Genomic DNA, 18,663 nt, shown 5'->3' with positions numbered 1-18,663 from the left:
TTTTTTTGCCGATTATTTGATTTTACTTGTTAACATCTATAAAAAACCAAAATAAATAATGGACATCATATTCAAACTCCTTGCAATTTTAGAAATCCATAGAAACTGAAATGGGTTTCAGTCCATCGGTGGGTTTGACCAAACCCACCGATCGATCTAAAGTCCGATCGCATCCATTTCGCTTCTATGAATTTCTAAAATTACAAGAAGTGAAAATATGGTGTCCATTATTATTGGCACTCTAGTGTTAGACCAGAGATTTGAAACCCTAAATCTCTCTTCTTTTTTCCTTTTTTTGCTCAGCCCGATACGAAGAGATATCATGCTGACGTTGGGCCCGATATCTCCCATATCAGCCGATGGGCCCGATATGAGATACGTGCGAAATAGTAACAATAAAAATAAAAAATAAAAAAATAAAGAGAGATTTAGGGTTTTCAAAACCTCTGGTCCACCAAAATTAATAATGGACACCATATTTTAACTCCTAATTTTAGAATTATAGAATAGAAATCGAGCTTTCAGGTCGATAAGTGAGTTTCACCAAACCCACCAACGGACCTATAGAGTTCGATCGCACCCATTTCGCTTCATGTATTTCAAAATCGCAAGGAGTTCAAATATGGTGTCCATTATTTATTTTGCCTTTATATGTTAATAAGTAAAATCAAAGAATCGGCATAAAGTCACGTTGGGCCCGATTTGTAATCATATCGAACGCGCCGATATCATTCATATCAGCCCAACGCGGCCCAATATCATTCCATATCAGCCCACGTTGGGCTGATTGAGTCCATACAGGCCCAATGTGATTTTTTGCCGATTCTTTGATTTTACTTGTTAACATCTATAAAGTCAAAAAAATAATGAACACCATATTTGAACTCCTTAATTTTAGAATCGAAACGAATGGTGCAATCGAGTTTTAGTCCATCGATGGGTTTTGACCAAACCCACCGATCGACGTAAAGTCTGATCACCCATTTCGCTTCTATGAATTTCTAAAATTATAAGGAGTTAAAATACGGTGTCCATTATTATTTTGGCACTCTAGTGGTGGACCAGAGATTCTAAATTCATTATTTTTTTATTTTTATTTTTTATTTTTTGTTACTAGGCCCGATATCTCTCATCAAAGCCCATTGGGCTCGATATGGGAGATATCATGCCCAACGTGGGCATGATATCTCATATCAGGCCTAAACAAAAAAAGGAAAAAAAGAAAGAGAGATTTAGGGTTTTCAAAACCTCCGGTCTACCACTAGAGTGCCAAAAATAGACATATTTGAACTCCTTGTAATTTTAGAAATTAATAGAAATATATGTAGATCGATTAGTGGGTTTGATATGATCGATGGACTGAGAGTCCGCACCCATTTTAGTTTCTATGGATTTCTAAAATGAAGGAGTTCAAATATGGTGTCCATTATTTATTTTGGCTTTTATATATGTTAACAAGCAAAATCAAATAATCGGTGGGCCTGATTGATATGGAATGATATCAAGCCCACGTGGGCCTGATATGGAATGATATCAGTTGGGCCCGATATGATTCCATATCGTGCACATCGGATTCTTTTTTATTTATTTTAACATCTATAAAAGTCAAAATAAATAATGTACACCATATTTGAACTCCTTGTAATTTTAGAATCCATGAAACCGAAATGAGTGCAATCGAGCTCTCAGTCCATCATGGGTTTCACCAAACCCACTATCCACCTAAAGTCGATCAGACTCCATTTCGATTTCTAAAATTGCAAGGAGTCCAAATATGATGTCCATTATTTATTTTGGTTTCTTCAAATGTATTAAAATATGATTAAAAATTGACTAATGTTATTTCTATATTCTGCCGACAGAGGAGAGAGAAGTGAGAGAAATATAATGAAGAAAAGAAAAACAGTAGAAAAGTCAAATTATCAGGAGGGTAAAATAGGAAATACTTTTAAAAAAGTACGCTCTTTGGTAAATACAAAAGTAGTGTACGACTTTTAGTAAATTTAGATTTTCATGTGCGCCTTTTGGTAAATTGTCGTAGGGGCAATGATGTTGTTTTCGTGTTTTTTTTTCACATGTTAAACATGTATAAAAAGACATAGATTTTCAGTCCATTAAGTATGAAAAATTATTGTTTTTCTATATAATTGACAAAGTTGAATAAATAATAATATAGAGAGTAAATGAAAAATTCTCATTTTCCCCCTTTAAATTCCAAGTTGAACGTACCACCTTTGGGTTTGGGTTAATTGCTCCCGTAGACCATCTAAACCTTCAAATTTGTCCGGTTCACACGGGCCGACTCGGCAACAACTCACACGGTTTCGAAGATTTCCCACTGTCTCATTTATCACCGACTATCTAAACCTTCAAATTTGTCCGGTTCACACGGGCCGCCGACTCGGCAACGACTGACACGGTTTCGAAGATTTCCCACTGTCTCATTTATCACCCAACCCACCACTCTCTTCTTAATCACTCAGGCACCAAATTGTCACCGGGCATCCGATCCCCGGAGAATACTGGGCTATGGAAAATTTCCATAAAATCAAACCATCATTTCTGTCACCGGATACCCACGGTTCGATGGGGCCGGATCGGTCGTCCGTTTTACGTGGTTCATCCTTTTAATCACTCTCTATTAAGAGCTTTCCCCCTTCTCTTTCCCCTTCTCTTTCTCTCTCTTTCTCCTTTGTCTTCCGGTTCCGCCGTTCGTTCTTCCCGCTTCCTTCGCTTCCCACTCACGGGGGAAGCGTAGTCTCCCTAAGCCGAGCTAGTTTTTCTGGCTTCAAGATCTCAGGTGAGCGATTCGATTCCTGGCACTATCCCCAGTTGCTTTCATCATCTAGGTTTTATCCCGGGCAGTTTTTTTTTTTGGTTTGTTTCTGATCGACTGGATTTCTTGCGGAATCTATTAAAATGTGGGAGTGTTAGGATTTCATGTAGTGAGGAGTTATGGATTGGTTTTATATTTTGCGCGCTTGCTCGATCTCTCTGTCTTTGGCGATCATTAGTGTTTAGATTTGCAGGGGTAACGGCTGCCGGATTTATGTCCGTCAATCAATCTAGGGTTGAGAGGACCGACGGGCAGCTCAAGAAATCGGCTCGATTGGGCAGCGCCAGTCAGCAAAGGGGATTCGTCGGCAGCGGCGGCTGGAAGGGCGGCGGCTCCGCCACTCCGCCCATCTCCTCAACATCCACTGCTCCTCCTCCATCGTTTGTTTCACCGTCATTGTCGACTACCCGAAGGTGTTGCTTCAGGAAACCTAGGGTTTGCAAGAGATTGCTTTTGATGGCAGCCGTTTTCTTAAATTGATCAGTTGCATTTTATTGCTGATGTTATTTGGTCTTCTCTTTAGTTTGGTTTTGTTTTCTGAAGGAAATTAGTGGTTATGATTGACTTCTTTAATTTTGGATTTTGTAGCTTCAAAAAGTCTGCTAATGTACAAAGTCAATCTGTTGCCAGCAGCGGAAATGCAAGTTCTGAAGCAAGTGGCACTGCTCCCTCCACTACTGGTCATCATGCTCTTGAGAATGGTGCTCAGCTCCAGACTCACTCGCTTGGTATTTCCCCCCCTTTTTTCCAATATAATTCTGTATTCATGTTCATAAATATACATACTGCTGAAGATGTAGCTGTCAAGCAAGAACCACTTATCTAATATGGTAGGGCTTCTGCATATTGTAGATTATGAGGATGACATGACAGCTAATATTTTCTGACGTTGGTCTTCACAGGATTTTCAGATGTACCTGACCCAAGATCTATGAAACCAGTTGATATGCCAATCCCCAGAAATACTTCCCGAGCTATCCCTAAGCCACCATCTTCTCAATCTAGTGCTGGATTTTCGAATTCCCTAGCACCTTCCACACCAACTAAAGGTTCAGCATAGTCATTTTATGATTAAAATTTGTTGTTTACTCTGAGTTGGCGCACTAAGCTGTTGCCTGTCAGAGTTTGCACATGTATAAAGCTTACTGATGTATTATTGAAAGAAATCTGTAAGAAGAGCTAGATTTTCAATGCTATTCTTATTTTTATGCTTTCAGGTGATGCATCCAACACTGTTGCTCTTCAGTTTGGCTCAATAAATCCTGTAATAATGAATGGATTACAGGTAAATAATAAATATCTTGCCAGTTCAATGATTATCCTGATGTTCTTTATTCCTTGTTTTTGTATTCACCTACATATATTTATCTTGATTCTTATAGATTCCTGTTCCTGCTCGGACCACCTCAGCTCCGCCAAATCTAGATGAACAAAATCACAACCAGGTCTGTTTATATTTTTGACATTACTATGATTTTTTCTGTACTTATCATGTCCTAGTTCACAGTTGCTGGTAAGTTTACACAGTGTTGGATTTCTTCTGTCAATTTACTTCTAATTCATCATGTTAATTCTTGTCATCTGATTGATAGAATATTTGCTATACTTTGGTTCAGTCCTGTGGAAATTTTAAGGGTGATGGTGTTGGTCAGTAAGATTTGATGCTTAATCATTTTATCAGATTGTCTGCCCATTATGGGAAAACTCACGATGATCGGTACATGATGGTATCAGAGCAACTGTTGGGTCTCATATGGGGTCTGTTTTTTTTTTTTTCCTTGTATCTTGATAAATCTTTTTTATATATGATATTGTAAGTTTGTAGCATCCTATTTTGTCTGACAAGAAGTGGCCAGTTGTATTGGTTCATAGTCCTTGATTTTTTGCTTCAATGTTTTGGGCTTAAGCATTTTGAGATATCTTATTTTTGGTACCAAGTTAAATTTTCTATATCAGATTAGATCTTAACAGTTGATGATTGACAAAAAATTCCTTGGATACAGTTTGTTGTGCATTTAGATGAATTTGTGATCATTAAGAAGATAGAGGCATGGTAACCCCTAGGTGTTCAAAACGCATCTTCTGGTGATCTAGAATCCTATACCCAGTAGTTTTTATGATAAATTCAGAGTGAAGTGAGAGAGATTGCAATGCCTTAAATAGTTCTGCATTCTCAAACACTGCTTCGTGGTTTGGTCTTTGAATCACTCATGAATAATGTTAACTCCTGTTGTCCATAGCCAATGTGATTTATTGGTGCCAGCATGTTCAAAATGATAGGCTTGTTTTCTTAGTCACACAAGACTTGATTGCACTAATAATAACATTTCTCCAAACATTTTTAGCTGTCACTTTAGGCCTTTTAAGTTTGTCTTAATGCTTATCTAGCTTGTGCAATTATGAATAATTTTGTGTTCATTCATGTAACACAAAATTTTCTTTCGTTTCAGTATTCAAGAGTGCATCATATTTTCCATATGGGTTTGCATCTTGTTATTCAGTGCATATGGGGTCATATGCAGCAAATTAACACATTGGCTATATGGTTGGTATATTATTTAAATTAGTCACCTAGATCATACCAATTTTCTTAGCAAACATAATATTGAAAAATAGCTTGCACTACAAAGATAAGCAACCAGTTCGGTCTCGTTAGTAACTACTAATTATATCCAAGAAAAATCTCTTAGGTATATATTATTTGTAAATCATATTAAAATAGTTGATGAAAGTGTAACATAGATTAAACCTGACCCGTGGAGAAAAATTTAGAAAATAGTGGTTTTAAGTATGATTAAAATTGAATATGAGAAATATAATTTCACTAAATAAAAAAGTAATCAACATGATGGATGGACCTAAAATTTCAGAAAGGGTTTTTGATACCTTGCATTGATATTATCAAAGATACGATTAATAAGATAGAGTGCGGATTATACTGTTTGATTCTCAAAACGAAACACTTACAAAAAAAGGGAATAATGCAATATGACGGTGGGGCTATGGAAAAGAGAATAATTAAACAAACTTTTACTAGGAATTAAATTATGTGTATCTCCCATAGATGGTATGAGTAAGATCAAAGTGACTTGTTTATCCTATAGTTTGACAGATTAAATCAATTAATATAAGATATAGGGCATGGAGGTGACCAAAGGAAACTCCAAATAATTTAATTGATTTGATTATTACCTGTAATTTAGTCATTCTTATGGCTGAATTGAGGCATAAGATCCTTGTACTCAACCTTAAATATTTGGGATATGCACGTCTTGATGATGACAAGGGACAATGATGTTGAATTTTGGAACCTGGACGTGGTTGCTAAGCAGGATATTGAAGAGAGCAACACCTAGGTTCATTGTCATTTGAGAACAGATATCAATTACTTTGAAGGTTTGATAGGTATATAACCCCTGTTGGCCTTGATCTTTATGCAACATGTTGTTTCCAACCTAGCAATCTAATAGATAGGCTTCTGTTCAGTTGGTTGATGGAATTACCTGTATGGCCGCAATTTGTATCGGTTTTCACTATTCGTCATCAGTATCTAAGTTAAGATACAAAGGAGTATATTGACTTCCTCATGTCTCAAAAATATAAGAAAGAAGTAGCATTCTGGTAGTAAACACTATGGTTAATTTATAAGATTGGTTCTGGTAAGTGTCTATTGTTAGTGTAATAACTTCCACCTAGAATATGCTTTTATCTACAATATCTCAGCATTTATGAATAGAAATTAGCTATATTGAGTTTAATCTGCTAATTTTGTAGGCTAGGACTGAGTCACTCAGAACCGCTCCTAAGATGTCTGCACCTTGTGTTCCTAAACAACAACAAATGAAAAAGGATGTTGTCGGTGCTCGTCAATCCAGTAGCGAGGAATCCCATTATGTACATGTAAAAGGGGATCTCACTGTTCCTGTTCCATCTGCCCCAGTTGTACCAGTACCAAAATCATCATCTCTTTCTATTCCTGGAATGCCCTTTCCCATGGCTATGTCATATCAACCTCAGCAACCACAGGTTCCTACTCAATATGGTAGCCCTAATGTACAGTTGCAGCCATCTGGTCTCACAGCTAATTCACTGCAAATGCCAATAGCTTTATCTGTAGGGAATAATTCCCAAGTTGCGCAGCAGATTTATGTTCCTAGCATTCAATCTCATTATGTGCAACAGCAAACAATAATGCATCCAGGACAAGGTATACGATTTGTTCCTCCAATTAGCCACCCAGTGCCACAACAGTTAGGGAGCCTGGGAATTGGAGTTAGTCAGTTTACTCAACAACATTCTGGAAAATATGGTTCTACACGGACAGTGAAAATTACTCATCCAGATACTCATGAAGAGTTGAAGCTTGACAAAAACACTGGCATAATAGATAGTGTATCTGCTGCTCACCGGGTACTTCCGAATGTTCCCCAGTCTCAATCTGTTCTACCATATGCTGCCTCTCATCAGATGAGTTTCTTTCCCTCCATGCAGCAAACTTCTTACAGTCATCCACAGCTTATGTTTCCTACTAATGTTCCTCTGGCAAGTGGACAGATGCCTGCAAGTTCACAAGCTCCAAGATTTAGTTATCCTGTCAATCAAAGTGGGCAAAATTTGACCTTGAATTCATCCATCTTAAACATGAATCCTAGTGGAAAATCTGTATCTTCTGCACCTTTGTGTGGCCTTACCGAAGGGGTTAACTTGGATACCTTACCTGTTTCTGCCTCCCTGTCAAATGCAGTCCTGGTAAGAATAAAACCTTCTGTTGGCAGTGTGAAAGCTGGTGCATCCTTGTCTACACCTTCTGTGGTTATTAGTATGCCTTCTTCTAAGGCAGAACCAACTAAATCAATGAAGGAAACTGAAGACAATACTAGTTATAAGAAAAAACAGACAGCAACCAAGCTGGATGGACCTGGCCAACAACTGAAATCAGTCTCTGGACAGTCACACACTGTTAAATTGCCTATCAATGAAACAAGTAGTACTGATGCTGTCTCAGTTATTTCAACACAGATCACACATTGTGAAAATTCATCACCTTCCGAAACTACTGGGGATTCAGGAATCGATTTGGCTGGAAATGATGGCAGTACAAACAAACCTATTCGAAGATCTGATTCTTTTAAGGATAATCAGTGGAATTCATGTAAGAAGGATCTTAGAAACTCCCAACAAAGGCATCAGGTCTGTATCTTAATTTTCCTTATTTTCTATTTTTTTAAGCCTATTTCATCAGCAATTTTGTTTGTATTATTATAGTTGAATGCATATTCTGCCGAAGGAGCAAAGGTGTCTCCTGAATGTGTAAACACAGTTCTTTTAAATGTGGAAGCAATTGAGCCAGTTGAAGGTAAGGTTATGCCTGCTGAGTCTAGCTCTTCCAAAGAAGTACTGAAAAATGAAGCATCCCAAGATGCTTTACTAGGATATGCTTATTCATTCAAAGAGAATTTTCCTTCTGCATCTCCTGCTTCTTTGTGCCCAATAATTGATGGAACTGACACCAAAAATATGGATGCTAGTTCTATGGTGGCTAACACAGTTTTGGAGGTTAGGAAAGATCACATATTAGAAGTAGCAATGCCTGAGAAATCTAAATCATCAGATGATTCATCAAAGGACCCTAATGATTTTGGAGTATATTCTCTTTCCACACATGTAAAATCTTCTGAGCATGCAAATGCAGTTACATCATCAGAACAAGATAACAGTGTAGAAAATTTTGGAAAAGTGAGATCTGGTCAGTATGATAAAATAATTGACAAACTGCTAAATGGCTCCAATGGTGATGTTGGTAGTCAGACACAGAAAAACCAGATCCTAACTCTACAAAATAGGCCCAATGGTGCATATTTGGACTTGGATGACTCAAAGACTATAGTTAATTCATTGTCAACTAAACATGAAATGAAATCCAGCAAAGATGTTGATTTAATTGATTTTGTTGTGGCCTCCATGGAGAAAGCCAATGTATCCGATCAACCTCTTTCTGTAGAACATAAACCTGAGTCAAAACTTTTGGATTTTAGTAGTGAGTGCAAGCCAGAACCAAAACATTTGGATTCACGTGATGTATTGGTTTCTGTGACAGGCTTGGGACAAACAGAGAAACCTTTGTCAGAAACTCCAAAGCCTAAGATTACCACTGGGAAAAAGAAGAAAAAGGAAATGCTATCTAAAGCTGATGCTGCTGACATGTCTGATCTTTACACTGCATACAAGGGTCCAGAGGAAGAACATACTGTCAAAAAGCTAGAAACTATAAATAATTCAACACATGTAATAAATAACACACAGACTGGCAATCCTAGTAAGGATGCTGCTTCAAATGAAGAAGATATGCATAACAGTGCTGAGCTGGATGACTGGGAAAATGCTGCTGATATTTCAACTCCAAAACTAAAAACGACAGATCGTCGACAGCTTAATGATGATGCAGCAAAGCAACATAAACATAGTGATGGTTATGAAGCCAATAACCAAAACAAATACTCCAGGGATTTTCTAATGGCCCTCTCACAATATTGTACTCAGCTTCCTGTGAATTTTGAGCCTGGTTTAGATTTAGATGCATTGTTGGTCAATCCATCAGGCCAATCACCATCCCCAAACCCAGGGAGGGTCAATGATCGACTATCAGGTGTTTCTCGAGCAGATCGACGGACAGTTGGCCCTATGGATGATGAGAAGTGGTCGAAACCACAACTGTCATTTAGCCATGAAAACAGGATGGATTATGGATATGGAAATGCAACTGTCAACCTTCGTCCTGGGCAAGTTGGCAGTCATGTTGTTGTGAGGAATCTTCCTCGGCAGACATCAAATCAATTTGGAGGGGGAATACATTCAGGGACAATGCAGTCTCTGGTATCTCAGGTAGGCTTACCACGAGGCAATCTTGTTGCAGATCGGTGGCAACATGCAAGAGGTTTAATACCCTCCCCTCATACACCCTTACAAGTAATGCACAAAGCTGAGAAGAAGTATGAAGTGGGCAAAGCTTCTGATGAGGAACAGGCGAAGCAAAGACAAGTAAAAGCTATTCTTAACAAATTGACACCTCAAAATTTTGACAAACTTTTTGCCCAGGTCAGCGAGGTTAACATAGACAATGCGGTCACCCTTACTGGTGTCATATCACAAATTTTTGACAAGGCTTTGACGGAACCAACCTTTTGTGAAATGTATGCAAATTTCTGTTTCCATCTAGCTCGTGTGCTGCCAGATTTCAGTGAAGACAATGAAAAGATAACTTTCAAAAGATTGCTCCTGAACAAATGCCAAGAAGAATTTGAAAGAGGGGAGAAAGAACAAGAAGAAGCTAATAAAGATGAAGAGGAAGGTGAGGCCAAACAGTCCAAAGAGGAAAGGGAAGAAAAAAAGCTCCGGGCCCGAAGGCTAATGTTGGGTAATATACGTTTGATTGGAGAACTATACAAGAAAAAGATGTTGACAGAGAGAATTATGCACGAGTGCATCAAGAAATTGTTAGGTCAATATCAAAATCCTGATGAGGAAGATATTGAAGCATTGTGCAAGTTAATGAGTACAATTGGGGAGATGATAGACCACCCTAAGGCAAAGGAACATATGGACGCATACTTTGACGTGATAGCTAAGCTATCAATGAATCAAAAGTTATCTTCTCGTGTAAGATTCATGTTGAGGGATGCAATTGATCTTAGAAAAAATAAATGGCAACAAAGGAGAAAAGTTGAGGGACCTAAGAAGATTGATGAGCTTCACAGAGATGCAGCTCAAGAAAGACAAGCTCAGTCTAGCAGGTTGTCTCGTGGTCCTATAATGAGTAATGTCCCAAAACGTGGTTCAGCAGTTGATTATGGTTCCCGTGGGTCCAATTTACTAAGCTCTCCTAGTACCCAGCAGGTTTCTGGTATTCGTGGATTACTACCTCAAGTCCGTGGCTCAGGTACCCAAGATGTACGGTTAGAGGATAGGCATCAGTCTGAAGGGCGAACTATGTCTCTTCCCCTCCATCACAGGTCTACCGACGATGATTCTATTACCCTGGGTCCTCAAGGTGGCCTGGCCAGAGGAATGTCCATCAGAGGACATTCATCAATATCCAATATACCCAGTGGTGAAATTGCTTCAGTTGGGGAACATCGTCGAACATTGCCTGGCACAAATGGTTCTAGCTATATGGCAGAAAGGTCTACTGGAGCAGCATTTGATGAACTAAGACCTGGATATCGAAATAATCAACAGAGTAGCAGAGATTCAAAGATCTCAGATCGTCCCTTTGAGAGATCTTCTACAACAATACTTCCTGCTGGGCGTACCCATGGCACTTCTATGAGCAGCCTATCAACAGTTCCTGAAACAAAAATATTTTCAGAAAATGTTCTACGAGAAAAATCCATTTCAGCAATTAGAGAATTCTACAGGTATTCTTCTTTATCATGCGTTTATAGTCCATGACAGTTATTACCATGATGCCTTAATTAATATCTATTCATAGAATTCTTAATTTGTATCGATCTAGTTTATTATTGTGTCATCTTTTAATTGTTTCACAGTTTAACTGTGTTGGTCGATATCCAATCATTATCTTTTCAATATGGGGGTGTTTGGTTGCTTGTAATTAGGAACATCAAATGCAATGCTGCAAATGTTATCTATGAAGTTCTTTTCCTTCTTGCAAATGCAATTGTTGCTTTCAGTATATTCTATAGTTCCAAGCACATGATAAAAGTGATTACTATATTAAATATCAATATATTTGATTTTCATTGCAATCTCTTTTTTTTTTGAAAAAAGAATTTTTGTTTTTAATTACTTGGAATTAATAGCCTCTACCGTATGAGGATAGAATAATTTGCATGCCCATATAAAGTAGAAAATATTTTTTGAATTTTGATAATTTACGTATAGTAGTTATTTTACATCCTAGAAAAAACAAGAAAAACAAATTTGTGGACTAAATTCTTCTTTTTGTTAATTCAAGAGTGATACTGCAATCATATATGTTGATCTCACATTTTTTTAAATGAGCTAAATAACATATTAATTTTTCATATTTATGTTTTAAACTAAAAATCATGAACATGATTCTATCATCATAGATTTAAATTTATTTGTTTGTCTTATTTAAAATTCATTAAACTATTAACATTAAATAGTAGTGTATTAATGTCTCTTCCATATTTATTTTCTATATTTAATATTTACTGTAACTTTGATGTTATATGCAGTTTGTAAATGCAAACTGTGGCCATTTAAAGTTATAATTGCATTTGCAGCTTAAGGTCTATCTGCAAATTGATTTGTAGTTCACTAACCATTTCAAGGCAGTCAAACACTTGCAAATAGGTCAGCTGCTTCAAATGTTATTTACAGCAACCTATTTGCAGACTACTAAATAATCCTTTGTCGATCCAACTGTTATTTGATATGCTCATCGGATGATTTGCTATGTTCTATTATGTCACAATATGGCATAAACTTATGTCACTCTGCTATGTTCATGACAATACCAACACGGGATGACAATACCACTCCGCTATCGATTTTACCTCTCTACTCACATCTTTAGGAAGCACAAATTCTGGTCCAACATGTTCTACTCCTAGTAAATTTGTAGTTGCAATTTAGGAAGATATATATAAACAAAGCCATGTGCTACATGCAAGTGTGCAAGTGGAGGCAACATTTAGAAATTATTGTAGCCACGGGAAGAAAAGTTTAATAAAGAAAAGTTTAATATTTTGGTTAATCTAAACCTTTTTGAAGGATAATTTTCCTTACTTTCTATGTCTCACCAGTGAGTCTTACCTAGTAGGAAACAACAAGAACTATTGTTGGCTTCTCAACTCTTACCCCGGTTCCTTTCAAGTCTTACAGTCATCAACTTTGTCTGCCTTACTTAGCCAGCATAGGTTTTACAGAGCAAAAGAGAAACAAACAGTTCCATCCTCTCCCTTATCTAGTTGCTGTTCTACCTATTGGTATACTTAGATAAGGACTAAGGATTCTTGACAAGAAAGTTAAAAAAAACAAAGCCTTCGAAAGGCCTAGAGAATTTTATTAAGCTGCCATAAGAAGAAAACTAGGTACAAATTTGTACATGCAAATGAGAAAGAAAGAGTCTTTACAAGAAGAGTACTGAAATGCTTAGAGAACTTACAAACTACTACTGATTAAAGGCTTGCAGAGAATTGGGAGGAGAGAGATGTGTGAGAGGTAAGACGGTGGAAGAATTTGCCCATGGATCTATCTTCTGGCGTTGGCTGCCTTTAGCTGAGGAGGAGAGGATGAGAGCAAATCTTGGAAGGTGCTGGATGAGCTGAGTCATTGATGATAAGAGAGCAGCTTTGTTGGTGCTGTCTTGTGTCATTGCTTACGTTGTTGCTAAGTAAGTGTGTCATTGCTTATGTTGTTGCTGAGTAATTGTGCCATAACTCCATCATATGAATTAAAGTAGCTTCTTCTACCAAGCCCATGGATCTTGGTAAAGTGGGGGTTGATTGTCCTTGAGAGGGAGTTTGACTATGTCTTTGCTTCTCGTACCATGCTGTATTTTTCTTTTGGTAGAAATGGTAGAGGGTTGAATGTTGAGTAGAGTATTTAAAAGGGAAAATTTTCATTCCCATTTCTTTAGGCCAATAAATTTTTTCAGTAAGAGTATCTCCGGCCAAAGTGTAGTCTAAAGGATCTTGGTAAGGTTCCCAAAGCCAAGAGTTGTCTTGAACTGAAGATCTCTAATGTTTAATTTGTTCTTATATTGGTTTAGGAGAAGTGCAGTCTTTATCAGTATGTAAAGGATAATCTTCAGAAGAAAGATGTACGTTTACTCCTTGTATATCTAATTTGATGTCTGGATTTTGAGGTTCACCCATGCTTGGAGAGAACTATCAAAAGAACATAAGATAAAAGCTTCTTTGTCTTCTAAGACATGTTATAGAATAATACTTAGTTTGTACGGGAAGTATTGTACAAAGTCTAAATCATGGACCCAAAGTTGTAGGAGACCAAAATCCATTAAAGTGAAGGGTGTAATAAGTCTTCCCCATGTTCAAAGTTTTCAAAGTGAATGTTGGCTCTCCTGAAGGAATAAAGTAATTGACATCTGCAGCCTAAGTCTAGAGTTTCTGGAGTAGCGCATTGGGGAAAGGTATTTTGACATTTGAGTTTGTAAGTATATTCTTCCCCATAGACAATGGTAATACCTGGAGTTGGATGTTGATCGAGCCAATTAAGTGCTTCACCAAGTTCTATAAATTGTTTGAAAGTAGAAGTATCTTCGAGGGTTCGAATATAAGTTAGTATATCTTCTGGTAAATTTTTGTGTCCACAAAATATAGTTTCCTGTCTTCTTCTGCTTTTGGCTTGTAGGATTTCAAGGGATTGATAATCCATTGGCCGTTGTATACTTGTAGGGAAAGAGTCACTTTCTTATAGTAGAGAGGTAGAAGTGGCTTGAGTCTTATTCTCAGTAGCAAGTGTTGCCATTAAGTATGACTTGTCTGGTTGAATCTTGCCATCTGTTATGAGTTGGGGACTAATAAAGAAATTTGGGCCTAGTTTGGTTCTAAGTCATAAGCTTCTTCAACAGAATAAAACCTCTTATAGGAGGGTTTGTTTTCTTATAGGAGACTTTGACTTCATCCCAAGTAGAGTATAATCATGCTTGTGTTCCTGAGAAAAAAGCATAGTAAGAATTTTTCCCAATAGATTTTTGTAATGTTGTTAGGAAATAATTTGAAAGAACATTAATGATGGCAATTTTATGATTGGCTATTCCTGGTGAAGTAGGGATGTTCCAGATATTGTAGACAATGTTGTACTGGATCCAATTGTGCTCTTAGATCAAATTGAAAAGTATCTTCGCACTGTAAGTACTGTTGAAGTTCTTGATTATCAAACTTCGTAGTCTTATGACCATAAGTTCGAACCTTCTTTTGTTTGTCCATTGTCCTAAAATTTTGTAAATGGTCACTGAAGGAAGTAATCTGGATAAAGTATCAGCTAGAGAATTATTAGTTTCTTTAATGCGTTACTAATTAATTTTTAATCCTCTATTGATAATTGTATCTGTAAATTTCATCCATCGTTTTGAGCCTAATTCTTTTCTATTTCCATTGGTCTGTAGCGCACTATTGCCTCACAGTCTGTTAATTTCTGCTTTACTATAAATAAATAGTATAAAAGAGTCTAAACAGTAAATGACTACTAAGATTTCATAGTCTAAAGAAGTGAGATGACCTTTTTCTTTATATTTTTTGTAGACATGTCTGCATAAGGATTCAGAAATTTTTGGATCATATTTTGAAAGTTTTCTGAATAAGGCTCCATTGCATCCAGTTTTGGATCCATCAGTTTCTATTAATAAGTAGTCTGAATAAAGGGGTAAAGTTAGCATTGGCAGCTGTTGAACCATGGTTTTAATTTGTTTAACCAACTTAATGTCCTGCTGATTCAAATATCTTTGTCCTACTTGAGATGTTTTGTTGTACAAGGAACTGCTTATTTTTCCAATGTCTTTAAGATAAGGTCGTGCATAGTTTAACAATCCAAGAAAAGACCGAAGAGTTTTGATGTCTTTCATCTTATCGGGAAAAGTTAACAACTTGGTGGTTATATGTGATTGGAGTGATATTTTTCCTTGGCCAATTGTACTTCCTAAAAACTCAATATGAGGTACTGTTAATTTCTTTTTTTTGTTTGCAAGAAACAATTAAGCCAGTTTTTCAAATAAGTTAAAAATTATATGTAAGTGTGCATAGTGTTCTTCCTTGATTTTGGAAAATACTAGAATGTCATCGATATAAACACGAGTGAATGAAGAAACACTTCTGAAAATATCATCCATTTTTTGTTGGAAAATCTTTGGGGCTACTTTAAGTCCAAAAGGCATTACTAGCCATTAAAAATATCCTTCGGGACAGAAAAATGCAGTCCATGGTAAGGGATATGGATGCATTTTGACTTGTCAAAATCTAGATTTCATATCAAATTTTGAATATCATTTAGAATTTTGGATTTTGTTGAGTAACTAATCTTTGTTAAGGATTTTATATCCATTCTCATGACAATTATCATTTAACCTTTTATAATTAAAAATCATTCTAGACTGTCCTCGTTTTTTGTCCTGCTCCTTTGTTGACAATGAATGCCGGACTTCTATGCTTAGAATCAGATTTTTGTTGGGCTTTAAGAGTAAGTAATTGGGAAATGTGATTGACACATCTCTTTTCCAATTGGTATATTTAAGTCTTGTGCTTTGATAGTAAGATCAGGATTAATAATATTTAATTTGCAATAGATCATGTCTCTATCCTAATATTTAGTTAGATTTTCTCTTATGATTTTAAGTTTTTCTAACCAAGAGATTACGCTATCTAAGTTGTCTTGAGTTTTAAGTAGGGTACATATAAGTGGGATTGATAAAATCCTGTGGGTAGGTGTCAATATCATGATTTAGGAAGTGGCTTGTTACAGGTCTTTTATATCTGGGCTCTCATAGCCAAGTAAAATTAGTTTTCCTGGCTTGAGATTTGGGTTTGTTTTTGCTTTTACAAGTATTTTTAATAGGACGGGCAACTAGTTGTTGGATTGTAAGATTCAGGTGGGGGGGTATCACCACGCTTACCTGGGCAAACCTTTGATGGATAAGCAGAAAGAATAGGAGCAATAACTGGGGTAGACAGAAAGACAGCATAGTCTTTGGAGGTTAATTAGACCCTTGCCAGTTATGGTTTAGGCCCAGCGACCCGAGTCAACGGGTAACTGGCCCCCCAGTTCGGGCCCGGACCGATTCTGGTTAGGACCTGGCCTGTGGGGCAGGTCTAATTGTGCACAGTTTAAGCCTTTTGCGATTTCTATTAAGCAACGGAGATACAAGCTTGGTCAAAGATGAAAAGTTTGTAGGTCGTGTTCTTGGGCTTAATGTTAATCTAACATGTGTGTTCCCAATTATTCCTGGGAAGATAAATAATTAATATTTCTGATTTTAATTTGTTTGGGTTACTTGACTTTGTCTGTAACCAACATACTGCATCATCAATTTGTTTCTCTTTTCCTTAAGCATGCCAAAATGACACATTTATCTTTTTTTTTTATCAATTCAAGTTGTTTATAGTCACTAATTTTAATTCATCTATTTGGCTAGAGAAGACTTTCAAGAAGCTACACGTTTTAGTTCATCAGTTTTCATCTTTAAAAAAACCAGTGCCTTTAATTGTCATTGCTTATGGTTTCATTGTTTGTTGCACTGTTTGAGGTTCTATTATTCCTTCAATTTGCCACATAGAGCAACTTGCTTTTCAACTTTTTTTTTTGATTTCCAATTACGACTGATGTAAAACCTAATTTTCCTGCAGTGCCAAGGATGAGAAAGAGGTTGTATTGTGCATCAAGGAATTGAATGCTCCAGACTTTTTCCCCTCAATGATATCACTTTGGGTCACCGACTCCTTTGAGAGGAAAGCCACGGAAAGGGATCTACTAGCAAAGCTCATTATCAGCCTCTGCAAATCTAGAGATAGTTTACTTAGCCGAACACAACTACTCCACGGGTATGAATGCTAAAAATGAAAGTAATTAAAATGCATTTTCAATTATTCATTAAGTTTTCACTCATCACTGGTACATGATCTTCAGGTTTGAATTGGTCCTTTCTTCATTGGAAGATGCTGTGAACGATGCGCCACGGGCAGCAGAATTTCTTGGTCAATTATTTACCAAAGTTATTTTACAAAATGTGGTGGCTCTGAAAGATATAGGAAAACTGATACACGAAGGAGGTGAAGAACCAGGGCGACTGAAAGAGATTGGACTAGCAGCTGAGGTGCTTGAGAATATCCTTCCGAGCATAAGGTCGGAAAGTGGAGATGTGATTTTGAACGAGTTCTGAGCAAGCTCCAACCTTCTATAGAGGACTTTCAACCACCACATCCATCAAAGGCTAACAAGTTTGATGCATTTCTTTAGGTTTGCTCCTCTTAGAGTGAAAGATGATACTATGCACAAGGCAAGCTGTTCATGCATCTTGTTGGAATGCTATGAGTTATTATCTATGCATACTTTTTAGTTGTCCACTAGACCAGTAACATTGGTCTAGATTGTGGGTCCGTTTAGTATCCTCTAAGCATGCTTGGTTCGATCATTTTGACCAAAGGTCAGTCATTCTTTGTTAGGGATGACTGTCAATATTTAGGGTGCTCACGATTATTCAATCTGTTTAATAGGTTCGGGTACATGTTAAAATGGATTTGTAACTACTCAATGGATAAGAGTTAGGATGTAACAAGCGGATATGAAAATTATGTTTGTAAAGTTGTAAATATCCTATCTGTTAGCACTATGCTTTCTACTAAAACACTTGTGATTTTACTTGAACCCAATTTAATATATACATCTACCGATATACCTGTTCCTGTTGTCACTTTCTGAGTTATGTTAGTTTAATTTCTATTTTATATATGGTTAGTTCTGGATATCATTTTCTCGGTTGCTTTTCTTTTTAAAGATGGAGTTCGCGGAGTGAAAGTATTAGTCATCATGCTGGAACTTGGAAACAGGTTGCGCAGCAGTTCGGGTTTAAATTGGATACAGATGAGCAATCAAGATACCCATTGTCATCCCTAGTTCTAATGGGCTAAGCTATTCCTTTTTTTTTTTTATTTGTGCCACATTTCTTTTTTATCTATTACGTTTTTTTTTATAAATCATTGACATATTCAATTTATGATAACTATTTCTAGTCTACTTAGTCAGCATTTTATTGCACATGTAAGCAAGTTTTGATATTGCTTAAATCATGAACCCAACTTTCTTAATATCCAAATCATGTATCATAT

The 18,663-nt window shown here is 36.8% G+C and overlaps 1 protein-coding gene across 1 annotated transcript; it reads left to right on the top strand.

Moving 5' to 3' along the window:
• Positions 1-2,523: 2,523 nt before the first annotated feature.
• Positions 2,524-18,248, top strand: LOC122010065 (eukaryotic translation initiation factor 4G-like). The gene is made up of 10 exons (XM_042566440.1): positions 2,524-2,800; positions 3,030-3,249; positions 3,425-3,564; positions 3,739-3,885; positions 4,054-4,121; positions 4,219-4,281; positions 6,611-8,026; positions 8,102-11,250; positions 17,185-17,379; positions 17,465-18,248. The coding sequence occupies exons 2-10, from the start codon at positions 3,050-3,052 to the stop codon at positions 17,715-17,717; spliced, it is 5,631 nt and encodes a 1,876-aa protein (XP_042422374.1). The 5' UTR covers positions 2,524-2,800; positions 3,030-3,049; the 3' UTR covers positions 17,718-18,248.
• Positions 18,249-18,663: the final 415 nt, after the last annotated feature.

This window comes from Zingiber officinale, chromosome 8A, assembly GCF_018446385.1.
Source record: "Zingiber officinale cultivar Zhangliang chromosome 8A, Zo_v1.1, whole genome shotgun sequence".
Lineage (NCBI taxonomy): Eukaryota > Viridiplantae > Streptophyta > Magnoliopsida > Zingiberales > Zingiberaceae > Zingiber > Zingiber officinale.
The sequence above is the reverse complement of the archived record's forward strand: the minus strand, read 5'-3'. Positions and strand labels throughout refer to the sequence as shown.